Below are 25,743 nucleotides of genomic sequence, written 5' to 3' on the forward strand. Positions count from 1 at the left end.
AGTCGAACTGGCTAGCGGCTCTGCAGAACCATATCGAGAACGCTGATGTTCCCCACTTGTTGGCCGACGAACGAGGTGAAGTCAAAGTCCACTTGGACTTCTTCTACTTATGTCTCTTTCTCGAATGTCCCAAGGAGTTCGAATGGGAGGAATAGGACTTGGGGCTCTGAGATCAGTCACTTGACCTCCTTCTCAACTGGGAACAAGACCTTCTCGGGGTCACACATGCCGGTGTTGCCGGCTGCTGGGCTGCAAGCAGCTTTAGGGACCTTCAGCGCCATGGCATGGCAGTCCAAGCATGACTTAGAGTCATGGTGGCATTCGAGGCACCAGAGGCAAACAAGATGGGGGTCAGTGACTGACATGGCGCGGTGACAGGTGCCACACAGTTTAAACCCAGCCTTCCTTGAGGTCATCTTAACACACAAAGAAAAAACTTGACAAAAAGTCGATAAAAGGCCTGTCAAAAAGTGACAGCGGGGTAGCTCTCTCCAGAGCTGTGCTAACCGCTGCAGAAAGAAAAGAACTGATGCTCACAAGCCTGGCTGGCGTTTATATAGGTGTCCGCGACATAATTTCTGGCACGAACGATACCATGCGGAGCCGAATGGAGCCACCTGACAGCGCACATGCAAGGGGTATTGCTCAGCAAAGGTCTCCTGATGCAGCCTGGCGCCTGGGAAAATCAAAGGTTAGGAATCTACAGCTAGAAGTCCCTATCAGATATGTCTTAATTTAATTTTTCTTTTTGTAGTTAAGACGTATGTTATTTTTTTTTAAAAGTAAATTCTCATAAATATGGCCAAATGCCAACAGCCTTTTTACGGTGTGACACCCCTAGCCCCAAGCCCCATTCTCTGTGTTATTCATAATTAGGGGAAACGCCTCTTCCCCCCTCATCTGAACACGTATTCATCCATCAGGCATTCCAAACATAACGAGCTTTAAAATTCCCCTAACACTGATGCAATTTATTCCTGTAGGTTTATACATAACTTTCTCAGAAATGGGAAGTAACAAAAAACGCTGCACAAATTAGGAGTTTTTATTTCCTCAATAACCTCACTTTAAAAAAAAAAGTCAAAGGGTCGAAGTGAGAGGTAATTCTGCTCTATATAATACTCACCTCTTTTTCAGAAATCTGAAGGTTTGAATCTGTTTTCTGCTACCCACCACTCATATTGGGTGATTGGATAGCAAGTCTTGTCATTTGTTTCTGATCTGTCAGGCACAAATATCCCTGCTTCTTTCTTTAAGAAATATTTGTATTTGACCCGTATAGTTTTGTTAAGGTAGTTCACTGGATTACTATGCCTGTTGCAATGATCACTACTTGACCTCCAGAATTGGAAGAATTGGGCCTCACACATTTCATGGCATTCAGGACAGGCATTTACACCTCACCACTTTTAAATGTCAGCAGCTGCCACTGGCTGTATCACTGCGTGCGAAGATTACAGTCAATAATGTTACATGAACATATGCCTGTTTTCCCATGTTGCTACTTGGCATATGCTTTTAATAGGCAGTCCAGCAAATAGGGTAGTTGATGTATGGACCCCACACCCCCAGTAGAGTCAGCTTTGACCTTATCGGTGAAAGACTGACCAACATTAGAATGGCAGAATTGAATAACAGCTGATATCCATCGACCTATGCTCGCCTTAGAAACCAGACCACCTTTGTTATAGTTCCCACTTGCCACTAGCAGTTGTTCAGTGTTCCTGAACTACTTAGTGTGATGCAATTACGACTTTAGGCATCTCTTTATATCCATTTTATGCAATGGTTTTTTTCGCTGCTCTTTACAGATTTGGGAATAATGTCTTGAGTACAGTAGGGACTTTTGGGATAAACCTGGGTTTTGTCCTTAGAATCACAGCATTATCCTTAAACCTCATGAAAGGTTTCTTACTGGTGAACGTTTGTGTTTCACTCACTCTTCTGGTTGATGTATGAGCCAATAGCAATGCAGCTTTCCATGTTAGAAAGTTGATCCCTGCCTCATGTATAGGCTCAAAGGGACTCTTCATTAACTGCACCAGTACGGTGTTAAGCTGCCAGGTTGGAGGAGGTTACTTTATCAGAGGGAAGACCCTGAATATACCTTTAACAAACTGTTTAATGATTCTATTAGACCATGAGGACGGAGTTCCAGATGTGTGTCTGTAAATTGAAATTGCAGCTACATGCATTTTTCCTGATTTTTTTCAATGATAGCAGGTAAGGTAAGATACGCTCTGGTGATGCTGAGATATGGTGAAAATGTTTTCTTTAGCAGCATAAACACAAATGTTTCCACTTTAACCTCTATCCCTTGTTAGTACTATGAGCCATGGCTCTTGCAAGAATATCTCTGCATTCCTGTGGGATATCTGTGGTTGTGAGTTCATGGTGTTCAGTAGCCAAGCAGATAAGCACAGGGAAGTAGGGTTCGAATTAAGTACTTGGTTGTCGGATTAAGTACTTGGTTGTGGTTCATCCGTGATAAGTTATTTCAAGGTATCATTTTAATGTGGCTTGTCTCTGACAGTAGTAGGAGTTCCTTGAGTCAGTGTTGTCTGAGCCATTGTGGACCAATCTAAATTATCCGACACAGCTCCTCTTCATTTTCCTTAGTAGGCTGGTTATAAGTGGGATCAGGTGAAAATGTATGCAAAGATCCTGGACCATCTGATCGCAAAAGCATTCCTCCACGACCCCTTTTGAGGATGGCAGCTTGTTTAAAATTGGCATTTCGTGTTCTGTTGTGTCGTGAAGAGGTCTAGTGATGGTTTGCCCCATCTTTGGAAGATCTTGTCCAGAATGGATTGATTTAGTTCCTGTTCGTGGCAGTTGAGTTTTATTCTGCTCTGCGTATCTGCCAAACTGTTGCTTGTACCTGACAGATGTTGTGCACTTAATGTTATTTAATGTGTCAAAGCCCTAGTCCAGATTATTTGTGCTTCCATGGACAGAACAAAAGATCTTGTGCCCCCTTGCTTGATTACATACTGCAAACTGGTTGTGTTGTCCGTGCGTAGTAGTGCTGATGACCCCATTATTCTTGGCAGGAAAGCTTGAATAATTAATGCAATTGCTCCCAGTTCCCAGAAGTTTGAATCTATTCCTTTGACTCTGTATCCACTTTTCACTTACTTGGAGGCCATGCAAGTGAGCACCCCATCCATCCAGGGAAGGCTGTGTAGTAATGACATCCCATGACAGATTGTTGGCCTTTGTCCACCAGGCTAGAGCCTTTGTTATGGTCAGTGTAATGTTGATGAGATCATCTAATTAGCCCTCAGCTTGAGACCATTGTTTGTCTAATTCCTCTTCGAGAGGCCTCATTCTCGTGTAAAAGGCACCAGTGGGATGACAGAGGACATCATCCCTAGAAGCAATTTGAAAAGGCGAACTGAAACAGAATTTTTTTTCAATAGCCTGTGTGCTAACATTATGAGTCTTTTCTGTCTTTCGTCTGATAAGAATGTCTTGTCTTGGAGTGTATCCAAAACTGCTCCCAGAAACGTTAGCTTTGTTGACGGATGAAGGAATGACTTATAATAATTGACTGCTAAACCCAAACTTTGGAACAACTGCAGACAGACCTTTGTCACTCTCAATGCCTGAATGGCGTTTGATGCTTTTATGAGCCAATTGTCGAGTTACAGAAAAAATAGGAAACTTTTTTGCCTTGGGTAGGCTGCAACTGGAGCTAGTGGTTTCATAAAAATGTGAGGAGCTGACTTGAGACCAAAAGGAAGAACTTTGAGTTGATTGTGAGTGCCGGCTACCCTGAGGAATTAGTGATGTTTCGGATGAATGAAGATATGAAAGTAAGCATCTTGTAGATTTAAGGTTGCCAAGTGATCACCATGATTGAGTAGATGCAGGATATCTTGCAGGATTATCATCCGAAAGGATTGTTTGTTCAGGTATTTCTTCAATCTTCGTAGATCTAACACTGGTCGCCATTCCCCTGATTTCTCATTTATTGGGTAAAACAGGAGTAGACACCATTCCTTTTTGAGAATGCTGAACTTTTGCTGTTGCTCCTTTGTGTAACAAGGCTAACACATCTTGGTGAAGTAGATTGAGATGAGGTGGTTAGTATAGTGTTTGACAGAATCTTTATGAATTCTAATGTATGTGACGAGATTCATTACCCTTCTGTCCCAGGTTATTTTCCACCGTTGATGAGAAAAGTTGGAAATCTTTTCTCCGACAGGTTGGTGATCTGAAAAGGGTACATCCAGCACTCCTGAGATGTCACTGCTTTCTGCCAGTGCCTCTTATTTGAGATGCTTGCTGGGCGTTGGCTTCGCTTAACCTGTTGCTGGCAGTGATCTGTAAGTTTGGTGTTGGTAGGGAGGCCTATACTGCAGCTGAAATGGCTGATAATGCGGATACCTCAGATAGCCCCATCTAATTGAAAATGAGCCTCTACCACTTGCCCCTCAGAAAGGCACCTTTCTGATTTGCAAAGTACCCAAGGAACTTGCTGTATCTGCCTGGATTGATTGCAAGGTGTTGCCAACATGGTTGCCAAACATATCCTCTCCATTGAATGGCATATCTAATATCTTGCTCAGCACCTCAGGCCTGAGTGAACTGGCCTTCAACCATCCTTGACGTAAAAGGACCACCAACCCTGCAAATTGTCTGAAGCCTTTAGAGGCTATATCCATAGCACAATCTATAATATCTGAAGAGGTTCTTTCTCCTTACTGCAAGATTTTCTTTGCCTCACCTCTTATCTTCAGGCAGAAGATCTATATATGCAGCAGTATCTGGCCACATTTGCCTGTCGTATGTGCCCAATATTTCTAGCAAATTGGACACTTGAACTATTGTTGCTGACATTGCGGAGAACCTCTTGCCAATGTAATCAAGGCGTCTGCCTTCTCTGTTAGGCAGGGATGAGATTGGTGTGGAAGGATTCTTGGACTGGCGCTGGGCTGCCTGCATCACTACAGAATCTGTCTTTGGGTGTCCAACCACACATGCAGGCAAGCCCTCCGGCACCTTGTTTTTCTTATTAATCATTGGCAGGACAGCTGATGCTGTGGACGTATTTTTTAGTAATCTTTATTCCTTCCTCCGAGATGTAATCCACTATTGCAATTGCTTTAACAGATGTTTTGTGGGTTCCTTGAAATCATACACGAAACAATCTGATTGCTTAATCATTAAAGGCAGTTGGAATCGCTTTGCAGTTCTCTCCATGAGACAGTGGAAGCCTTTGATCCGGTGGGGAGCCCACTGGTTGTGGTGCATGTGGGAAATGTGTTGGAATGAGATAATCATACCATTCACTTGGCATAGACTGATTATCGGGGATTTTCCCCTCCTTCGTGTCCACATCTGAGGAAGATGGATCGTCCTTAAAATGCATCGCAGTGGCCGTCGCCGGAGTCATTCTAGGAGTGGCAGGTGATGTAAGAGAACCAGGAGCCCTTGGTGTTGCAGTCTGGCACAGATGGAATTGAGATGCCGATTTTGCAGGTTCTAGGAACCGTTCGTAGTAGTCTTTTAACATGCCCTGAAGGTCTTGTATTAGGGCTATTGGAACCTGAACCATACCTTTGTGAGATGGTATCTGAGTAAATTGTTGAAAATACTTCACATATTGTTTAGGCGATTCAATGTACTGTTGTTGTGGTTTATAAAAAGGCTCATAGTAGCCCTCCTCATTCTCCACCTAATATTTCACATTAAGTTCAAAAGGGCTGTGAGCCACTCCAAAAGTGCCATCATCATAATCTGAATCGTCCACATGCAGTAGATGGATTAGCAGCAGAGGGGACATCTTGCTAGGTCATGTGTGTTCTGGGCGAAAAGCAAAAAAAGTTCCTGAGTCAGTTTATCTGTTGTCCACGGTATTGTCGGTGGTGTCATCGTCGGGTCAGTAGTTATATGCAATACTGGTGGTTTCTCCGTCAACTCTGGGGTCTTTGTCGATAATGGTGTAGCCGTCGACGGTCTTGTTGATTAAATTCTCAGCTTCCCCATAGTCGATGATGGGGTCATTAAGCTTGCCTTCAACGGTGTCCTCGACTACGTGGATGTCAACGTGGTGGCGGTCGTCATTGTTGTTGATGTTGGCATTTTTGACGACGATAACATTAATGTCTTTACAGCTAGCTTGAATCCAGATAGCCCTTTACAGCTGGCTCGAATGTAGCTGGTTATGGCTCTGAGAAGGATTTATGAGGATGGAAAGGCAGTTTTGAAGAAGGGTTGGTAACCTGTGTCCTTGTGGCTTCATAGGATATTTTTTCTTTCCCCTCTCTGTGAGAAGCATCTCACCAAGACTCATTGTGAGTCTTTTTTTAAGGCTTATCTAGGCGCCTCTGGTGAACCATGGGGTAATTTAGACCTTTTCCTGTTAGAAAGTGGAACTCTCACTATCCTCCTCTTCAGAGCGACCAGCCTTTCTTGATTTTAACTTCTGTAGCCATAACAAAAGCCTCTCCTCTCCATCCTTGAGAGTTTTGGAAGAAAAGGTGCAACAAATCTTACAGTTTATTGCCTTGTGGGCAGGATGAAGGCAGTAGATACACTCCTTGTGTGGATTTTCAGTGTGTAGCATCTTTTTTCATAGGGGTCTGAAAAGTTATTTCTCAAATAGTTTTAACATTATATTGCCAGTCTTTGTTAGATGGAAGAGTAAAGATTAGTTTGGATTTCCAAATGTTGGTTAACTGCTGAAGAACTGAGAAGAGCTCAGGGGGACACCCTTCACATGATGTGCGGTAAGAAATCTGAGGGAAGATGACTCTGTAGCGTGTGTTCTACAGGGTGCTGCCACCTGATTAGCTGGTGTTTGGTCCTTTTTAAATTATGTGGATAAGTTAATGAAAGTAATGTCTTCTATCCTTTAAAAGCTATGTGGATGGTTTCTACTGCTTTTTTAAAGGTAAAGTGGGACTCCCACCTCGATGATGGGGAATGATTAAAGTATGTGAATCTATGAAAGATCCAATACTGGAGAAAAGAAGGAACTGTGGTCAGCGTGCTGGGGTAGCACCTCCATAGGCACCATGCACGTCACTTCTAGCATGGACGACACCACGTGGAGCTGAGCAACGCGATCTACAGGCGTGCAAAGGGATTGCTAAACAATTTCCAGATCCAGCCTGATTCCTGAGGAGTATGCTAAGGTAAGGAATCTGCGGGTAGAAGTCTCTATCAAATATGGTTAGCAACACAGAAATGGTTTGCAACACAACACTGAGCCCATTGGAAACAGTGTGATTTCAAGCGTGTTACTCTTTGGAACCACAAAACTAGCTTTAAATGGTTAGCAACACAGAAAGGACTTGCAATGCAGCACTCAAAAAAATAATGCTGTTGTTATAAGGTGGTTTGTAAATGATGTGATTGAATATATTATGAGCAGATAATCAGTTGTTCGGGTTGAAGCCTTTACCCACATAAGCTTATCAAACTATTTTTTGGCACCTAGATTCAAATTACGTGTGTGAAAATTTGAGAGATAAAATTATTGATGAATTTCTGCAGTTGCAAATACAATGTTAAGAGTGGGTTCGTGGGTGCCCATAAGAGAGCCTGCTAGCAAAAATAAGTGAAGACTAGCAGTCGTTTGTTCCTTTCTGGATGTCAACATACAAATCTTTGCCAGTAGTTTAGCACTCTAGAAACTAATTTACAAGTTCAGGAGTAACTTCATTTCTAGAGTGAGAATGGAGAGAGGAGATGTATTCAAAATAATTCTCTTGTGAAATAAAAGAAAAACGTGTTACTGCTAATGCACAGTTGTCTCACATTTCCCTCTGCAGACTTTCCTCCTGCAGAAAATGCTGTATGTAGGCTCATGGAAAAATACATCATTGGTACTTTCTAGGAATACTTGGGCGATTCTTTGGAAATCTCTTTAAAGGCCTAAATTTTCTCCAGATGTAAATTTAATTCCACAAGATTAAATTTCCCACTTTTCCTCTCTTTGGCTTTCTGAATTATGCACTTGTTCACATTTGACTTCTTTGAGTACTCATAAGCAGTTGTCTGTGTTGTTTGGTTTGTAGGGCATGCTTCTAACCAGCGTTGGGAGACTGGTGATAGTTTCAGACCAAGCCTTAGCTTTATGGATGTATCTCACACATCAGATACTACTGCCTACGATTCAAGAGATAAGAGTCTCAAAATATATGTGTAGGTCAATAACTCTGGACACACGCAGGAATTACAAATAGGAGGTAGTCTGAAGAAACAGATGTCAGGTAGGTGGCTACAGGTTTGGATAGTGAAATTAAGCAGGCTTGGTCTGTAAACTGGCAAAGTGGATTGAACGCCCACTGCGGACCGGTGTGGATAAGTTGCACACAACACAAACAAATACATATAGCCCTTCATCTTACCACAGGGCTGGGAAGGGGAAGGGGTTGGAATAAAAATACCTATTTTATAAACAGCATAAGTAAATTCAGTGTGTGCTATGTACTATATATGATTTCCAACATTAACTCACCGTATCATGAGGAAGGGAACAGTGAACATCACTCCTACATATGTGACCTCACTGAATAAACCTGTTCTCATTGGCAGTAAGTGGGTTATAAAAGAGTAATGCTTAGAACATGACTGTCAAAGGTTAGTTAGTATGATTTGGGAATACACACTTGTTGTCTAGACATTGTTAACTGTGTGATCTTTCAAGTTGACTATGAAAAAATTGGTAACCACCAGGACACAATGAATTGCACGTTCAAAGTATGTTCTTTGTCCCTCAGTGTTTCTCCATAAGTGCTCAACTGGACTTAATGTATATTACCAAAAACACAGACCTGCTCGTCTTACGGAGGATAATACCGTTGCCTGTATTATTGTGGAAGAAAAATCAGTTATAATTAGTAGAATTTAGGGGGAAAAACACAAGAAAAATGAAAGCTTCCACAGTTTCTAATTCGGTTTATTGCAGTGGGCACTTTATTGTCTCTGAAGAAAAATGCATAAAGCTAGCAGCTTCACTACAGTACTTCCCAATGGACAGAAAGCAGTGCTTGATTTTGGCATTGATTCCTTTGGGAGACCTTCACCCAATCACGGTGCCCTCCTGTAACAGTACCCAGCAAAACTGTTAACTACTGGAGGCTGCCATGTTTGGTGACCTTTGAAGTCGGCCTCGTTTCATACAACGGGGGGCGGGGAGGGGGGAGGTGTCAGAGGGGAAGAAGGGACAAGCAGCACAACTTAAACTAGTTTGAAATTTTCATCTAAAATACTAACAAAGAAAATATTGCATAGCTATGTCTCCTGACATGTAAGGCACTTGTTGATTTCTCCAGGGCTGATAAAGTGTTTAGAAACCATTGGCTGGTTCCTGCAGTTTTTTTTTAACCATCTAAGGCTTTTTCAGGATGCATCTCTTTACATTCATTAACATACCCTGGGGTATGGTTCGCGAATCGTAACTGAGGCGTTGTCATCCGACACTTAAGTCCTTCTGAGTGTTCAGTATTGTTGTGCATTGGAGGCTCAGTCTGTTAGCCCTTATTTTCACTGTAGACTGCCTCATGTACATGAAATGCAGAGGTCGGAAATCGGCAATGGAGTCCATGGCCTTTTAGCCCAAACTATGGACGTTTCGCAGATGGTGAATTGAAGATCAAACCTTCTGTTTTTGGGCACAGCCATACATTTTGAGTTCAAAATTTATTGTTTTTCCTTTACAGCAAAGTCTTTTTTTGTCTTTAGGATTTTGAGTTTGCTTTAAATAGATCTTGTCTTCTGAAACAAATGTAACCGGAGTCTCATACTGGAAATGCTTCTGCTCAGCAACTCAATTTGTTTCGGCCACAGCAGACAGCTTATCCCAGCAGATCCTCATATTGCTTGCGGAAGCAGTCACCGGCTGGGAAGAAATCCCAACATCTCTCCTGGTACATCTTCCAGACAAAGGATTCCTAGAAGGAGGGAGAAACACAAGCATGTTATCGTTTCCTGATACATGGGAATTTTCTCGAGGAGCTGAATCACTTCTAACATTAGCCTGTATATTGACTGTGTGTGCTTTAGGTTAGTGTAGGGCTGCTTTACTTGGCTTAAATAACCAGACTTCACAGCAGTGAGGAGTCAGAACAAGACCATGATTACGCAGTACGGTTAGGCCTTGCGTGCTTGTTGGCATGGCAGGAATGACACCTTGATGGAATGTAAGTAAATATGTAATACGGTTTAAACCACAGGCAGCAGATCCCACCAAAACCATGCTTCCCCTTCTGCTCTGCATAGGCCCCATATAAGTGCAGGTTGTTTAATGCTTTGAATTGTGTGCAGGAGGGGCAGTGGGGGGTTGTCGTCAAATGTTCTATGACGTGGTACCAGACAGGAGCTATTTTTGGATACTGAGACGGAGAAGCCACACCATAATCTTACCTTTTGTCAGCTTGTCTCCAGAGAGGCTACCGAGTGGACAACGTGGAACCATCATTCCACCCTCTTGGTCTCCAGTGGGGGCTAGTTTTAGAAACAGAGTATGCCATAAAAGGGTATCGAATCCTAGTAGACACCCTGGTGATATATCTCAATATCGTATGTCTCCACAGTGTGCTGAAGTGATAATATTTAGCGCAGCAGCCCAGATCTGTCTACGATCCCAGGGATGAGAATAGAACTAACCCAAGCTAGAATTCTCCTAATCAAGCCAAATGATAATGTTCAGAAGAGGAGTACAGCTATGAAATTGCTCCGGAGGTGGTGGGACTGTGGTTGTGCCCGTAAGGTGAACTGGACTATGAATAAATCTGTGGTATACATGGCTGGGAAATGTGTCTAGGAGGTGAGCCGGTCGATAAGTCTGCCTGAGAAATGAGCTCGACTGAGAACGTATCGAGGTGGTGGGTATGTCTAAGACTATGTCGGGACTGCATACAGGAATGTGAATGTGTCTAGAGGGGAGGGCAGGATTCTGAATGACTGGGAGACAGGTGGGACTGAACGGGGAGGGGACCGGCTGAGGTGTCAGCACAGCTCGGAGGTGAGCATCTAGAAACAGGTAGCACTGGGAATGGATGAAAGTGTATAGGCCCAGTATCCCTCTAGCAAACAGCTATTTATTTTCAGTGCTCTGAAAAGCCCTCATTATCTCACCTGGCAGTCGCACATACGCAGCCCGCTTCCACTTCTATCTATTTCTCCATCTCTTCCACTCCGTTGGCCACCAGCTTGTCCATTCTGATCCTGCCTTCCTAATGTCTAACCAGATGCTTAACTGTGTCTCCCAAACCGCACTACCATGTCGCCAGCCCCTGACATATCACTATTTTGACTTAGCTCTTCTAATCACAAGACCCTCTCCTTCGCCTATTCCCTCTCACTTGCTCCCTCCTTTCCTATCCACCTTCCAGCGCTTTTAGGCTCCAGAAGAGTTGCATTGAGGGCTTTACAAGCAGCCACAAGAACCTATTACAAAACGTCTGGGTACTGCCAGGGCCCTCAGGATGAAGAATTCTGTCTGTGAAAGTCAGAGGGGAGGTTTTCACTGCTACAGTAGGTTGACAAAAGGGGGAGTTGATAAGCTGAATGGTCTTTTCCTGCTGTCCCTTTGCATGCATCTGATTCCACACTTGCTGGTCCTGTAGAACTCGCCAGTTTGCAGCAGTTTTCCCATACGATGGACTGGACCATGTGATTCTTCAGGGTGACATAAAGGCAGCTGCCAAGAGCAGCTCTGAGACTGAAGTGGCATGTAAAGAAAAGTAGGCATGCCTGGCCCCCTCCCACCTGTCTTAGTGAAAACATAATGAGGAAGCTCGGATAAGCCTCAAAAGATTGGTTATGCGTAGTAAAGGACAATTTCCTGGGTATTTATTAATCGTCTGTGTCTTTGTCTTGCTTTTCCTTGAGGCAGATATGTCAGATTTGACTCTTCCCCATTAGAGGAAAAGGGCGGTGAGATGTGCGAGAAGGAGAAACAGTGTGAAAACATGACAGGGAATCAACAAAGGAAAATCCAGCCATCCCTTGGCAGCTGACCTTTCAGCTACAATAACTAGATTACTGGCGCGGAGCATTTTTTTTGTCAAGAGCTAAAGAGGGAGTGGATGTCACCTATTATCCTGCAATGCGGCGGTTGACCCCATCGGAAAGTGTCGCGAACGCGTCCCTTGTGGCATTTCACTTCAGAGGTACGGCCCCTCAAATGGTGCCAATCGTTTGTGCATTAGGAATTTACCACATTTGTGTGGACCGCCTTTTAAAAAAAAATCTTTGAAGAGTTTAGGTCAAATTCACATGCTGTGTGAAGCTTCTTGACAGAAAGAAACCTGGTAAATAGGAGCTTGTGTTGTGAAAAACAGTGTGCTGCGGTCAGACAAAGGGGCAGCTGTGGCTTCTAATGAGATGGCTGGGCCAGCCGGAGACGGACACAGTCCGATAATTGCATTTCAGCAAACCAAGCTGAAGGTGTCCGCACGTGGACCAGCATCTGTTTGTTAGCACTTTGTAATAACGTATTTATTGTTGTGAACTACCAACTCAGATGTACTCACCTCACTTAAGACTGGGTCCTGCTCTGTAGGTTATATGTACGACACCCAACTCATCCTCTCCCTCTCCAACAAACCAGACAAGGCCAGACACAACTTCCACGAGGAAATTAAAGCAGTCGCCAACTGGATGAGAGACAGCTGCCTTCAACTTAATACAAACAAGACCGAAGTACTCATCCTGGGCCCTCAACCCAACGCATGGAGCGACTCCTGGTGGCCACCCACCCTCGGAAACCCGCCCACCAGCCAAGCCCGCAACCTCGGAATCATCCTGGACCCCGGCCTCAGCATGAACCATCAGATCAACTCAGTCACCTCCACCTGCTTCAGCACCCTCTGCCTCCTACGTAAGACCTTCGAGTGGATCCCCCTCAAGCATAGAAAGATCGTCACACATGCCCTCATCACCAGCAGACTGGACTACGGCAACGCACTCTATGCCGGAATCAACAAAAAACTCACCTGCAAATTGCAAAACATCCAGAACGCCGCCGCCAGATTGATCCTCGACCTACCCCGGCACTGCCACATCTCACAACACCTACGCACACTGCACTGGCTCCCCATAGAGAAAAGAATCACTTTCAAAATTCTCACCTATGCACACAAAGCCCTCCATAACACCAGACCTGCCTACCTTAACCAGCGACTCAACTTCCACGTACCCCACAGGACCCTACGCTCAGCCCAGCTCTCACTCGCAGAAGTACCCTGCATCAGGAAAACCAGAACAGGAGGACGCTCCTTCTCCTACCTCGCCACCACCGCCTGGAACGCCCTACCCATCCACATCAGACAAACCACTTCCCTCCCCAGCTTCACGAAGGAACTGAAGACATGGATTTTTTAATCCACCTCCAGTACACGCTAAACCCCCCTCCCCCCCAGCGTCTTGAGACCATAACGCAGAAGTCTTCAAACTGGGGGGTGGGCCCCCCTTGGGGGGCCTTAAGTGATCCCAGGGGGGGGGCGCCAAACTCAGGCCAAAATAAATATTATACAGATAACATGCCTTTGTTTTAAGCAGAAGCATGTTATTGCAGTTTTAAAAAGGTAACAGTACTTAACTGCAATGTTTAAATAGGTTTAGACCTATTTAAACATTGCGATCTTTCTAAAATAATTGTGAAAAATTCTGAAGGGGGGCCCAATGATTTTTATTTTTCAACTGGGGGGGCGCGGAATTAAAAAGTTTGAAGACCACTGCCATAACGGGTGAGTAGCTGCACTTTATAAACATTGATTGATTGATGTAATCTGTTCCCATCTCAATGAACAAGTTACTTACCTTCGGTAACGCATTATCTATTAGAGCCTATATCTAGCTGCAGATTTCTTACCTCTGAATTTCCCAGGCATCAGGCTGGATCTGGAAACTTTTGCATGAGCAATACCACTGCGTGCGCCATCAGGTGGCTCACTTCGTTTCCGCATGGCATCATTGGTGCCAGATGTGATGTCCCAGTCACCTATATAGACGCCACCCAGGCATGTGGACGTCAGTTACTATCTTCATGACTTTCCATGCCAGGACTGCAGAGCCATGAAGCAGACTATTGTGTGTCAAATCTAGGGCCCTCGAAAGGGATCGGCCTGACCTTAGCAAATGAGTCCACAGAGCGGGGAGCCATGGGTGGGTGTAAGGAACATCCATCTAGATATATTTTCTACCAGATAATGCATTACCAAAGGTAAGCAACTTGTTCATCTGGTAGAGATTTCTAGCTGTAGATTCCTTACCTTTGAATAGATACCCAAGCCATATCCTCCTGGCAGTTGGATGCGGACACATTTTCTAAACTAGAAAGTCCTGCAGGACTGAACTGACGAAATGCCTGCCCCTGTGGACCTGACTGTCTAGGCAGTAGTGTTTGGCAAAATTGTGTAGGGTCGCCCACATTGCTTCCTGACAGATGTCCAGGACTGGGTCTCCACGAGCTCACGCCACGGTCGCAGCTTTTCCTCTGGTGGAATGGGCCATGAGCCCTCAGGAGGAGGCTTCGTAGCCACAGTGTAGCAGCTTTCTATATAGAGAATGACCCAGCGTGAAATGGTTCATTGGTGAACTGCCTGACCTTTCTTGTCTCCCACATATCCCACCAAGAGTTGGTTGTCCACCCTGAACTCCTTTGTGCAGTCAAAGTAGAACAACAACGCTCTTTTGGGGTCCTGTCAATGGAGTCGCTCCTTTATCTTAGAGGGATGCGGGATAACAAAGAAGGTTGGCTGGGTGACAGTCTGCCCCAAATGAGTTGGGGTCTCCACCTTTAGGAGGAAACCGACACGGGTGAGAAGCGCCACTTTGTCAGGAAACTCTGTGACATATGGAGGCTTGGATGACAAGGCCTGCAGCTCACTCACCCTTTCGGCAGATGTTATTGCCCCTAGGAAGGCTGTCTTGATGGTGAGCAGCTGGAGGGAACAATTGTGTAGCGGCTCGAAAGGAGCACACATGAGGTACGTGAGCTAAAAGTTACTTAGCTTCGGTAACAATATATCGGGTAGAGACATATTCTAGTTGCACATTCCTTAACTTAGAATTTTCCCAGGCGTCAGACTGGATCCAGATATTTTTTCTTCAAGCAGTACCCCTGCGCGTCGTTAGGTGGCGTCGGTCGACTCCACGGGCGTCGTGGTCATATATATGTACCACCCCGGCACGCTGACGTCAGTTTCTTTCCATGACTTCCCACGCCAGTAACGCAGAGCCATGAAGAACACTGAGAACGGTGTGCCAAAACTAGGGCTCTTAGAGGAAAGTACCTGTCCATGGAAATCAGTTTGCAGTGCGGGGAGGATGGGCAGGTTGGTAAGGAATCTGCAAGTAGAATATGTCTCTACCAGATATATTGTTACCGAAAGTAAGTAACTTGCACACCTGAAGAGACTTCTAGTTGTAGATTCCTTACCTTTGACTAGATATCCGAGCAATACCATCCCCGGTGGTGGGCTGCGAACTAAGATCACACCAAAAAGTCCTGCAGGACCGAACGGCCAAAACAGCCATACCTGCGGACCTGACTGTTCAAGCAGTAGTGCTTGGTGAACGTATGTAAGGACGCCCGTGTTGCAGCCTGACAGATATCCAGGACTGGATCTCCGCTTGCTAACCCTGTGGTAGCAGCAGGTGCTCTGGTTGCATGAGCGCACAAACCCTCAGGAGGTTGCTTTTTCGCCAAAGCGTAGCACATCTTGATGCAGAGGACTACCCAGCGTGAGATGGTCCTCTTATGCACTGCCTTCCATTTCTTCGCACCCACATATCCCACAAAGAGTTGATCGTCCACCCGAAATTCTTTCGTACGATCTAGATAGAACACCAACTTTCATTTTGGATCAGACAGTGGAGTCTCTCCTCCTAATGAGAGGGATGTGGGGGGGTGAATAAAAAGTAGGCAGGGTGATAGATTGGCCTACGTGAAAAGGTGTTACCACTTTGGGAAGAAAGGAAGCCCAGGTACGAAGCACCACTTGTCAGGATGCACTTCTAGGAATGGTGACTTCGAAGAAAGAGCTTGAAGCTCACTTACTCTGCAAGCAGAGGTGATGGCAATCAAGAAAGCTGTTTTAAGGGGTAAGAGCCGTAAAGGACAGTTGTGGAGCGGCTCGAAAGGGGCACACATTAGGTATGTGAGGACCAAGTTCAAATCCCACTGGGACATGATGAACGGGACTGGAGGAAACATATGAGTGAGGCCTTTAAGAAACCTCCCAACAATGGGAGATTTGAAGAGAGAAGGTTAGTCTGGTAGCCTTAAGAAGGCAGAGATGTCAGACAAATAAACCTTGAGGGTGCCCAGAGCAGAGCCCTGCTGGGCAAGAGAGAGAATAAAGAAGAGAACCACTGGGAGAGGTCCATAGAGAGGGAAACAACAGATGTGTTGATACACCATGCCACAAAATTCTTCCAAAGACAGGCGTATACTGTTTTGGTGAAGGGACACCTGGCTGCCAAGATGACATTGCAGACTTCGGGTAGAAGGTCAAAAGCCATCAACTGTCGCCGCTCAATCCGCACACAAGGAGGCGGAGACTGGACAGGTTCGGGTGGATAACCATCCCCTGCCTCTGTGACAGAAGATCCTCCTGAAGGGGCAGTCTGATCGGAGGATCGATGGCCATGCTCAAGAGCTCGGGATACCAGACTCTTGGTGCCCAGTCCGGAGCCACCAAGATTACTTGGGCCCGGTCTTGCCTGATCTTCTTCAGAACTCTGGGCAGAAGTGGTATTGGCAGGAAGGCGTACAGGAGGCCTGAGTTCCACTCGTGACGAAAAACGTTGCCAAGTGAGTGCCGAATGGAAACTCCAATGCGCAAAATAGCTGACAATGCGAGTTCTCTGCGGAGGTGAACAGATCTAACCAAGGCTCTTCCCACTGCTGAAAGAGAGCTTGCACCACCTCCGGATGGAGACACCATTCGTGATCAACTACACATCAACAGCTGAGTTCTTCTGCTCTGACGTTCAGAGAGCCCACCAGATGCTGAACCACCAGAGAAATGCCCTGGCGTTCCAGCCATGTCCAGGAGCGAAGAGCCTCTTGACAAAGGGTCCACGATCCCACTCTGCCCTGCTTGTTGCAATACTACATGCGGTGGTGTTGTCGGTGAACACCTGCACTACTTTCCCTTTGAGAGAGGGAAGAAATGCTTTCAATGCAAGTCAATTGCCTAGAGCTCCAAAAGGTTGATGTGGAGACTAGACTCCGCCAAAGACCAGAGGCCTCTGATCTCTTCCTCTCCCATATGTCTGCCCCATCCCAGGATTGATACACCTGTCACTACTGTGAGATCTGGTTGGGGAAGGGAGAGGGATCTGCCATTGACCCAATCTGGATTCGACAACCACCACTGCAGGTCTTTCGCAGTTCCCTTCGAGATCTGAACCATGTCCGAGAGATTCCCCTGATGTTGCACCCACTGAAACGTCAGGTCTCACTGCAGAGCCCCCATGTGCCATCTGGCATGTTGGACCAGCAGGAGGCTGTGAGTCCCAGCAGCCTCCGAGTCATTCTCACCGAAATCCAGGATAGAGACTGAAACATCGGTATCATAGCCCGAATATCCTGGACTCGCTTTTCGGGAGGATAATCCCGAAACTGAACTGTGTCCAGAACAACTCTGATGAAAGTGAGCATCTGAGAGGAAGTTGGGAGTGACTTTGGCATGTTTATAGTAAACCTCTGCAAATACAGAAGGTTCGCCATAGTCTGGAGTTGAAAGACAACAGCATGGGGCAAGCTCGCCTTCAACAGCCAGTCATCGAGGTAGGGAAAGACTGAAACCCCTGACCCCTGAGCAAATGAGAAGCGACCACCTCCATCACCTTGCCAAACACCCGAAGGGGCCAAATGGCAGCATGATGAACTGAAAGTGCTTGCGGCCTACCTTGAAGCACAAGTAACGTGTCGTCAGGCAGAATGGAAATATGAAAATACGCATCCTGTAAGTCTAGCACTACCAACCAGTCTTCTAGATCGAGGGCAGACAAGACCTGAGCCAACGTGAGCATTTTGAACTTCTCCTTCTTGAGGAAGAGATTTACGGTCTGTAGGTCTAGAATGGGGTTCAGAAAGTAGCAGGAATAACAATCACCGCCTTCTTCAGATATTGGGACCTTTTCTATGGGTCCCTTGGCCAAGAGAGCCGTTATTTCCTCTTTATGGCAGAGACAAATGATCCTCCACCAGCCGTTTGAATGTTGGTGTTTTTGAGGGAGGAAAGAACTGGAAAGGAAACTGTGCAAGCATGGTCCTGCAGAGCCAAACTAGGAGGGCTTTGAGGCTTCAGCTGCCAGGGGTTGGGTGGCGGATGACTTCTGGCTTCCAGACCCTGTAGGTCTGAAGACACTGCACTCACGCCCTTGCATAGCTTGTAGAGCTTGTGCAGGACGGTGGCTGTCATAAGGTTGGCACTGTGGTAGACCCTTTCTGTGGCCACGAAGGGGGCAAAAGTGAGACGGTGAACAAGTGTAGTAGAAAGGCCAAAGGACTTGGCCGTGGCCCGAGAGTCCTGAAAGTGATCTAGCACCGAGTCGACCTTCTCACTGAACAAGCGAGTCTCATCGAAGGGCATGTCCATAATATTTGCCTAGACATATCCCAAAAAGCCTGATTTTCTTAGCCAGGCGTGACGTCATAGGGGCACCATCAATGAAGCCGCCCTGCTCAGTGAGTCAGTAATATCCAGGCCATCGGCCAGGCCACACTGAATGGTGAACTTCGCTGCGTCTCTCTCAACTTTCACTGCTTGGGAGATGATGGCCCGTACTGGGCTTGGACCAAGCTCCCAGCAGGACATCAGTAAGTGCTTCATTAAAGGGACAGGAGGGGTTCGAAAATGGAAGCCCCAGGCTGAAGCACCTCAGTCAAGAGGTTTGTCTTAACAGCCACCAAGGGCTGTTCGAGGTCAAGGACCTCTGCTGTCCTATGCACCACCATTGCATAGGAAGCTCACTCCTCTGTAGCTGCAGTGGGGAGAGAGAGCAGGCCAGTATCTGGATAGGTGTCCAGTTCAATGGCCTCTCCTAGTTCCTCATACCAATGCATAGAACTCTCTAACTGGTGTTTTAAAGAGACCAGTGACCCCTCCCTCTCTTCTTCCATGCCTGGCTGCTGGAAATAAGGCTCAGGCAATGATCTGGCATCTGTGGGCGCGTTGTGCAATGCAGTTTCGGCTCTGGATAGTCTGGAATCAGAATGGGGCTGGTGCCGGGAGCATCTGCATCATGACGGGTGCAGAAGAAGGTCACTTGGGTATGACTGGGGCTGATCTGGAGTCGGATCCGTGAGACCCCATCAGAGCAGAGGCCAAAGCCGCTGGCGCAGAACCTTATGGGGCCTTCTCTGACCCCACGGGGTCCAAAGGTGCTGTGGAGGAGTTGGCCCGTTCATATACGTGGCAAATAGCCTCGTGAAAGTCCTTGACTTGAGTTGGGGTTGCGTCGGCTCCTGGAAAATGAGGGAGGTGCAAAGTCGGACCTGGCATTGATTCTGTGGAACCGTGCCTGGAACGCTGATGTTCTGAAGTTGTTGAATCAGCCGACAACGAAGCAAAGTTGAAGTCTGTTAAGACTTCTTCTTGCGACTCTTTCCAGAATGTCCTGAGGACCTCAAATGGGAAGAAGAGGACTTAGGGCTCCTGGAGTGTCCTGCGACCATCTCGACGGATGGAACCGTGACCTCTTACGGAGGCACCAGATGGCGTTGCCTGCCGGGCTGCAAGCAGCTTTAGGAACCACTCCCTCACAGCATTTGGCGCCATGGCCAAGCAGTCCGAGCACGACTTAGAGTCTTGGTCGCACTACAGACACCATAGGCAGACTGGGTGAGGGTCTGTGAAGACATGGCGTGGTGACAGACGCCCCACAGTTTAAACCCTACCTTTCCAGATGTCATCTCGACACACTTAAAAAACGTTTTTGGCAAAATGTTGAAAAAAGCCTGTAAAAAGCAATAGAGGAGTAGCTCTCGACAGATCTGTGCTAACCGGTGTGGAAAGAAAAGAACTGGTGTCCGCTCGCCTGGGTGGTGCCTACATAGGTGACTGCGAGGTCAGAGCCGGCGCCGGCGCCAACGCCACATGGAATCGAACAGAGCCACCAGACAGCGTGCGCAGTGGTATTGCTCAAGCAAAAGTTTCTGGATCCAGCCTGTGAAAATCAAAGGTAAGAAATCTGCAGCAAGAAGACTATCAGATTTCAAAGATCTCAGGCAGGTGACCAACGGTGGTCCTCTCTTACCCTTTTGGGTCTGTCTGCATTTTAGGTCGAAGCCTACCAGACAGCGCAGATGCCTGGTTGCGAAAGACGTCTTGAGTACAATCTGAAAGTTTCCCTGGGAATGTATTCCACCCATTGCTTACCATTGGCTTTGTGTTTTGTAACTCATATCTACTCACTTTCTATTTGCTGTCCTTATTTGTTTTAGGCTGTCCAGCATGCCTTTGTCCTTCCCATGGAGCTGTTTACCACTTCCCTGACTGGCTCCTTGCATTCCTCCACGACTGCTCGCTTTCTAGGTACTCCTCTTTTTAAGGTTTAGCCTGCACGGAGCACGCTGTGCTTGTGAAGTCTTTTGTTGGTGAAACTAAATAATATCAAAAGGGGCTTAGAACCCTTCCCCCATACTGACCATTTGTAGACTTCCCGGTCACTCTCATTTTCTGGCTTCTGTTGGATCAGCGGTCTTAGGTGCGCCTCTTTGTCTCTGCTGTTCCTGGAGCCTGTTGGAAGTAGTTTCCGGCAGGTAGTCAGTGGTTGGCAGCCGGTCTCCTTCCACAGCTAGGTGCTTCGCAGGGTTCTATTTTTCTAATTACTTTTTAGTGCTCCATAAGTGTGCCTGTGTCTTCAAATGGTCTCCCCTCCTTCATTGCATTCCTTGGGCATAGCGCATAATTGTTGCTTGTTTTTTATTAGGCACAGCGAGATTAATTGATTTGCACATTATCACTAGATGTCGAGCCCACGTCGAGACTCCAATGCCAGTCTCCCCTCCTTCGTCGCAATCCTTGTGCATAGTGCGTAGCTGCTGCCTGTTTTTTAGTAGGCACTGCGAGATTAATTGATTTGCCCAGAATCACAGGAGGTTGAGCTGATGGTTAGACTCCAATGATGGTCTCCCCTTCTTCATCACATTCCTTGTGCATAGTTGTTGCTTGTTTTTTTGTAGGCACCGCAAGATTAATTGACTTGCCCAGAATCACAGGATGTTGAGCCGAAACCAATGCAGCCACTGGACTGACTCCAAGAATGCTAAGAATGCACAATTCCAAACTGGCAGGCTGCCCTCAAACTCCGTTCTCGGCAGGAGGTGAAGTGGCGATTAACATATGAGCTCTTATTACACAGTAATTAAGCTGTTTGTATGCAAAATAGAGAATAATGTGGTTCAGCTTCTGGGCGAGAATGGTCTTGTGTTGAGACATGGGTCCCACTCACTCGTTCACGGAATGATTCTGAGTACTGCTAGAATACACAATACATAGTTCTGGGGGTGGGGGACAAGGTGGTCCATCAGTGGATTTTGGTACCTACGCCACGTGGTACAGTTGGAGCGGGAAGGCACAAAATCAGTTCTCGAAAAATTATGCCAATGTCTCACTGGTTCAGGTTAAACCTCTAGGCTCAGCACCAAGTGACGTCAGATCAGTTGAGGCCTAGCTTGCTGTAGTAGCGTTAGGCAAATGAAATTAACGTATGCTTCTGGTGCAAGAGAGGGGAGACCCGGCGAGGATCTTAGTAAGAGGCTAGTGAAGCCGCGGCAGAGTCACTCACATTTTGCCACCTTTTTGCAGCCATGACGACTTTGGGCAGTGTCTCACTTGTTTAAAATTTTGGCCTAGCCTCTTCAAGAGAACATATTGGTGCAGTTGTGTGTCCCCCCCCCCCGTCCCCCCCCCCTAATACCCCCCTTTTCACCCTGTTGCGAGTGCCTACTTAGGCAGTGCTCATTATGAACTCTGAACACATTAACAAAGCCAATAGATTTTGCAGAGGCGAAACCCATTGGCTTAGCCAATGCTTTACTTTTTCTGTGAAGCACACAAAGTGCTGTATTTCTTGGAAGAGGTTTTATGCCCTCCTGTCTTCCTGCTTGACTGACTCTACTTATCTTTGCCAGTTTGATCATCAATCTTGCATGCCTGTGAGGAACAATGTTCTGTCTACAAGCTTGTTTATATTGCTCAGTGTTCTTTAATAGTAGCATTACTTAAACTTCCTCACTTTCATCCATAGTTGCAGGGGGGTGGGGAAGCTGAAGCGCCCCCAGAATAACCATGCTGGAGTTCAGAACGCCACTCTGCACCTGTCCACTCTACGACACTCTACTCAGCTTAAATCCACTGTACACCACTCTGTGACACCCTGTCCCATGACACTCTTCTCCGTGCCACTCCACAACATTGACACTCTACTCTGCCACGCTACTGTTCTGCACTCCACGAAACTCTACAACAATTTACTCTACTCTGACACTCTACGCCGCTCCACTCTGCGACCGACTACTAAATTATACTGCACTGTACGACACTCTACTCTGTCACTTGACACCACTGACACTACTTAACGACACTAAACTCCACCATGCCATTTTACAATACTCCACTCTACGACACCTTATGCAATTCTACACTACTTCAGTCTATGCCACTTGACTCTACAGCACCACACTCTGACACTGTACTCCAGTCTGCGCCATTCCACTCTGACATTCTGCTCTACTCTACGACACTTCACTTTATGCCACTCCACAACAATTTATATCAGTCCACTCTGACACCCTACTCCATTCCAATCTACAACACTCTACTCCACTCTATGTCACTGTACTTTATGGAGCGCTACTCCAATCAACTCAACTGTACTCCTCTTCACTCTATGCCACTCTTGTCTATGCCAGTGACGTTTAGCCATGCTGAACAGCAGCCACGCTGGTGTACAACATGGCTGAAACGCATTGGCAAAGCCAATAATTCTTGAATAGACAAGACTTAATGGCTTCGTCAATGCTTCTTTATTTTCCATTACCCACAATATCTTGAGTATTATTCTGGACTAACACGGCGCTGGAGGTACTCATCTGGACTGGTTGAGTTCCTTCTTGTCAAATCCTTAATTCGTGTTTTTCCTACATTTTCATCTCACACCCCTCTCAGTCAGGCCGAGTCCAATGGGGTATGACCTCTCTTCTAATAAGTTTAGTATTTCTTAGCCCTTTCTGCCTTTCAGCAGCACTGATTGGTCCTTTTGGCTCTCAGTTCTGTGAATTAGGTTAATACTTATCGGTGAGCATGTATAGGCCGGCAGCCAATGTGTGGATGCTCTATATTGCACCCACGCTGTCTCCAGAGGTCTAGGCTGTAGGAGGTGGTCCCACACTCCCCTGTTCTAACTATTTTCCGGGCAGTCCACACCAGCTGGTGCATAGTTTTCAAACTAGACACTGATCTGTCATTGTTGTCACTCAACTCACTACCCCAGTTATCAAAAATGTAATTCAGTCTTGTGCTACATCCACAAAGTCATTTGAGTAATAGCCCGATTTTATTTTATTTTTTAAGCTGGCACCTTATTACATTCCTAAGGGAGCTCATTCGCTGGCAAGCTCAAATTTGATCTTGGCAAATGCTTTTAAAGGGTGGTGGAAGCCTCTGGGTGTACTAGGCCCAAAACTCTATAACAAACTGAGCTACCACTTTCCGGTCGTACGCAAGTGATTACATTTCAGAAAACTTTTGAAAAAATGAACTGCTTAAGCTGGTCGTAGGCTAAGCAGTATCACATGAATGACAGTAGAAACTTGTTGGATATGGGTTAACCATTATCCTAATAGCCCCTAATCACCCTACAAGGTTACATTCCCAGCATTGTGTTCCTGTATTGAACAAACATATTCTTCAGTACTTTGTCAATCATTTTACCACAAGCTGGCAATGTAGTGTTTCACAAAACTCGCAGCAAAAAGCAAATGCAACAACTACCGATGTCACACTTCCCTTGGCACTTGACTATGGCGATGCATTCCATGTTGGCTTGCCACTTTTCCATGCCAATGCCATGAGGCTCCATAATATTAAAACATATTGTGGCACAGATTGTTTTCAGAATTACCCTTGTGAGTTAATTTCCCCTAGCCACTTGGTGGCCGTTCACTGTTTTTATTTTTGTGGACCAGCAGATGATTTCGGGACGTCTGTATGTCCATTATACAATACTTCACCTCAAAACGCCAGCATCCAGGAAAGAAGTCTGAGATGTAATCATCCTTAACTCTGAGGGGCAAATTTCTTAAAGGGTTGCGTCACTTTTGCCTCATGCAAAGGGGCCCAAAAGTGATGCAACACTTAAAATGTGATTTATCAAGCCACGCATGGCCCCCTGAGTGGTTTGATGAATCCAGAGTAATACAACACAGCACAAATCACTGTGTTGCATTACTCTGCCCCAGGGAGGCGTTCCATGAGTGGTGCATGGGTGTTCCCACGCAACGCCCATGAATTTTGATGCATTCCGTGATTTACCATAAGTGGTAGACCTGCTAATGTGCCAAAACTGCTAAACCGCTCCAGGTGAGGCATAACAAGGAGAAATACATTTATGTGTGTATTTTTCAGTACACAGAGGAAAATTCCTCAGGGTATTGTTTTTGTGCAGGAAGATGCCACTTCCCGCACAAAACAATCCTTACAATGCAGGCTCCCTTGCACCACAGTGCAAGAGTGCCTGCATTGGTGCTTGGCAGCACATTGTGTGCCAGCTGGGAAAAGGCAGGAATGCGGCGTATAAAGTTAGATACAATGCATGCCTGCTCTTTCCCTGTCATGCAGTGCAGCAAGGTGTCTTGCTGTGTTCCGTGACTTTTTAATAAATGTGCTCCTCATTCTTTAACTTTCTTTTTGCCTCTGAGGTTCACTGAGACCTGGGCCGAGATTTTCAAAGGTTAAACGTCGGTTTAGTGTTACTTTTGTAACGCTAAACCAACGCTAAACTTTTTTGGGGGGTTTACAAACCAATGCAAATTGGTATTTGCTTTGGTTTGTGTGGCAAAATAATGCAAAGCAGTGCGAAATGCTACTTAGCATTAATTTACATCAAGGGGGTGTTGCATGGGTGGTATATAGGCGTACCCTTGCTACCACCCATGCATTTTGGCGCCAAACCCTATTCTGAAACATCAGTAGAAAGGGTTTAGAGCCAAAAATTAACACTACTGAAAAGCAGGCGTTAAACTGAGAAATATTTTCATTTCTCCCTGCTTTTCCGACTTTGCATGTGTGCTGCACTGTACAGCACACAAAGTGGGAAAAGCATTTCCTCTTTTCCAGGATACACTTCTTGCACAAAACCCGTGCTAGACTCACGCACACTAGCATTAAGGAGCTTAGGTTGTGCGTGGCACACCACACGGCAACTGAAATCAGCACTGGGGGCGGATTGGTCATTTTTATGTGAATATGGCTCTCTCATTGTCATGCAGCACAGCATCTATACTAGTGCCAAAAAGCTCCTGGTTGTAAATGTCTGTGCTTTACATATAAACATTAAGGCCCAAATTGATAATTTTTTCACACAGCGCAGCAAGCCACCTTGCTGCGCTGTGTGAAAGGGAAGGGCTAGGAAGGAGCAGGAATGCGTCGTACTTAACATTATGCGGGGCATTTGTGTCCTTTCTTAGTGCTGGTGCACTTTTGGCTACCTTGCGCCAACGCAGGCACCCTTGTGTCATGGTGGAAGGGTGTCTACGTTGTA

General features: G+C 46.0%; 1 protein-coding gene across 9 annotated transcripts in view; it reads right to left on the bottom strand.

Moving 5' to 3' along the window:
• Positions 1 to 8,898: 8,898 nt before the first annotated feature.
• RYR3 (ryanodine receptor 3) overlaps positions 8,899 to 25,743 on the bottom strand; it is a 1,450,647-nt gene continuing 1,433,802 nt past the window's right edge. For all 9 annotated transcript variants that reach the window (XM_069208992.1, XM_069208994.1, XM_069208991.1 and 6 more), the window contains one exon: positions 8,899 to 9,908. In XM_069208992.1, coding sequence (XP_069065093.1) covers positions 9,813 to 9,908 — 96 coding nt within the window. In that variant the 3' untranslated portion in view covers positions 8,899 to 9,812. The remainder of the gene's footprint in view (positions 9,909 to 25,743) is intronic.

This window comes from Pleurodeles waltl, chromosome 9 (assembly GCF_031143425.1).
Source record: "Pleurodeles waltl isolate 20211129_DDA chromosome 9, aPleWal1.hap1.20221129, whole genome shotgun sequence".
NCBI lineage: Eukaryota > Metazoa > Chordata > Amphibia > Caudata > Salamandridae > Pleurodeles > Pleurodeles waltl.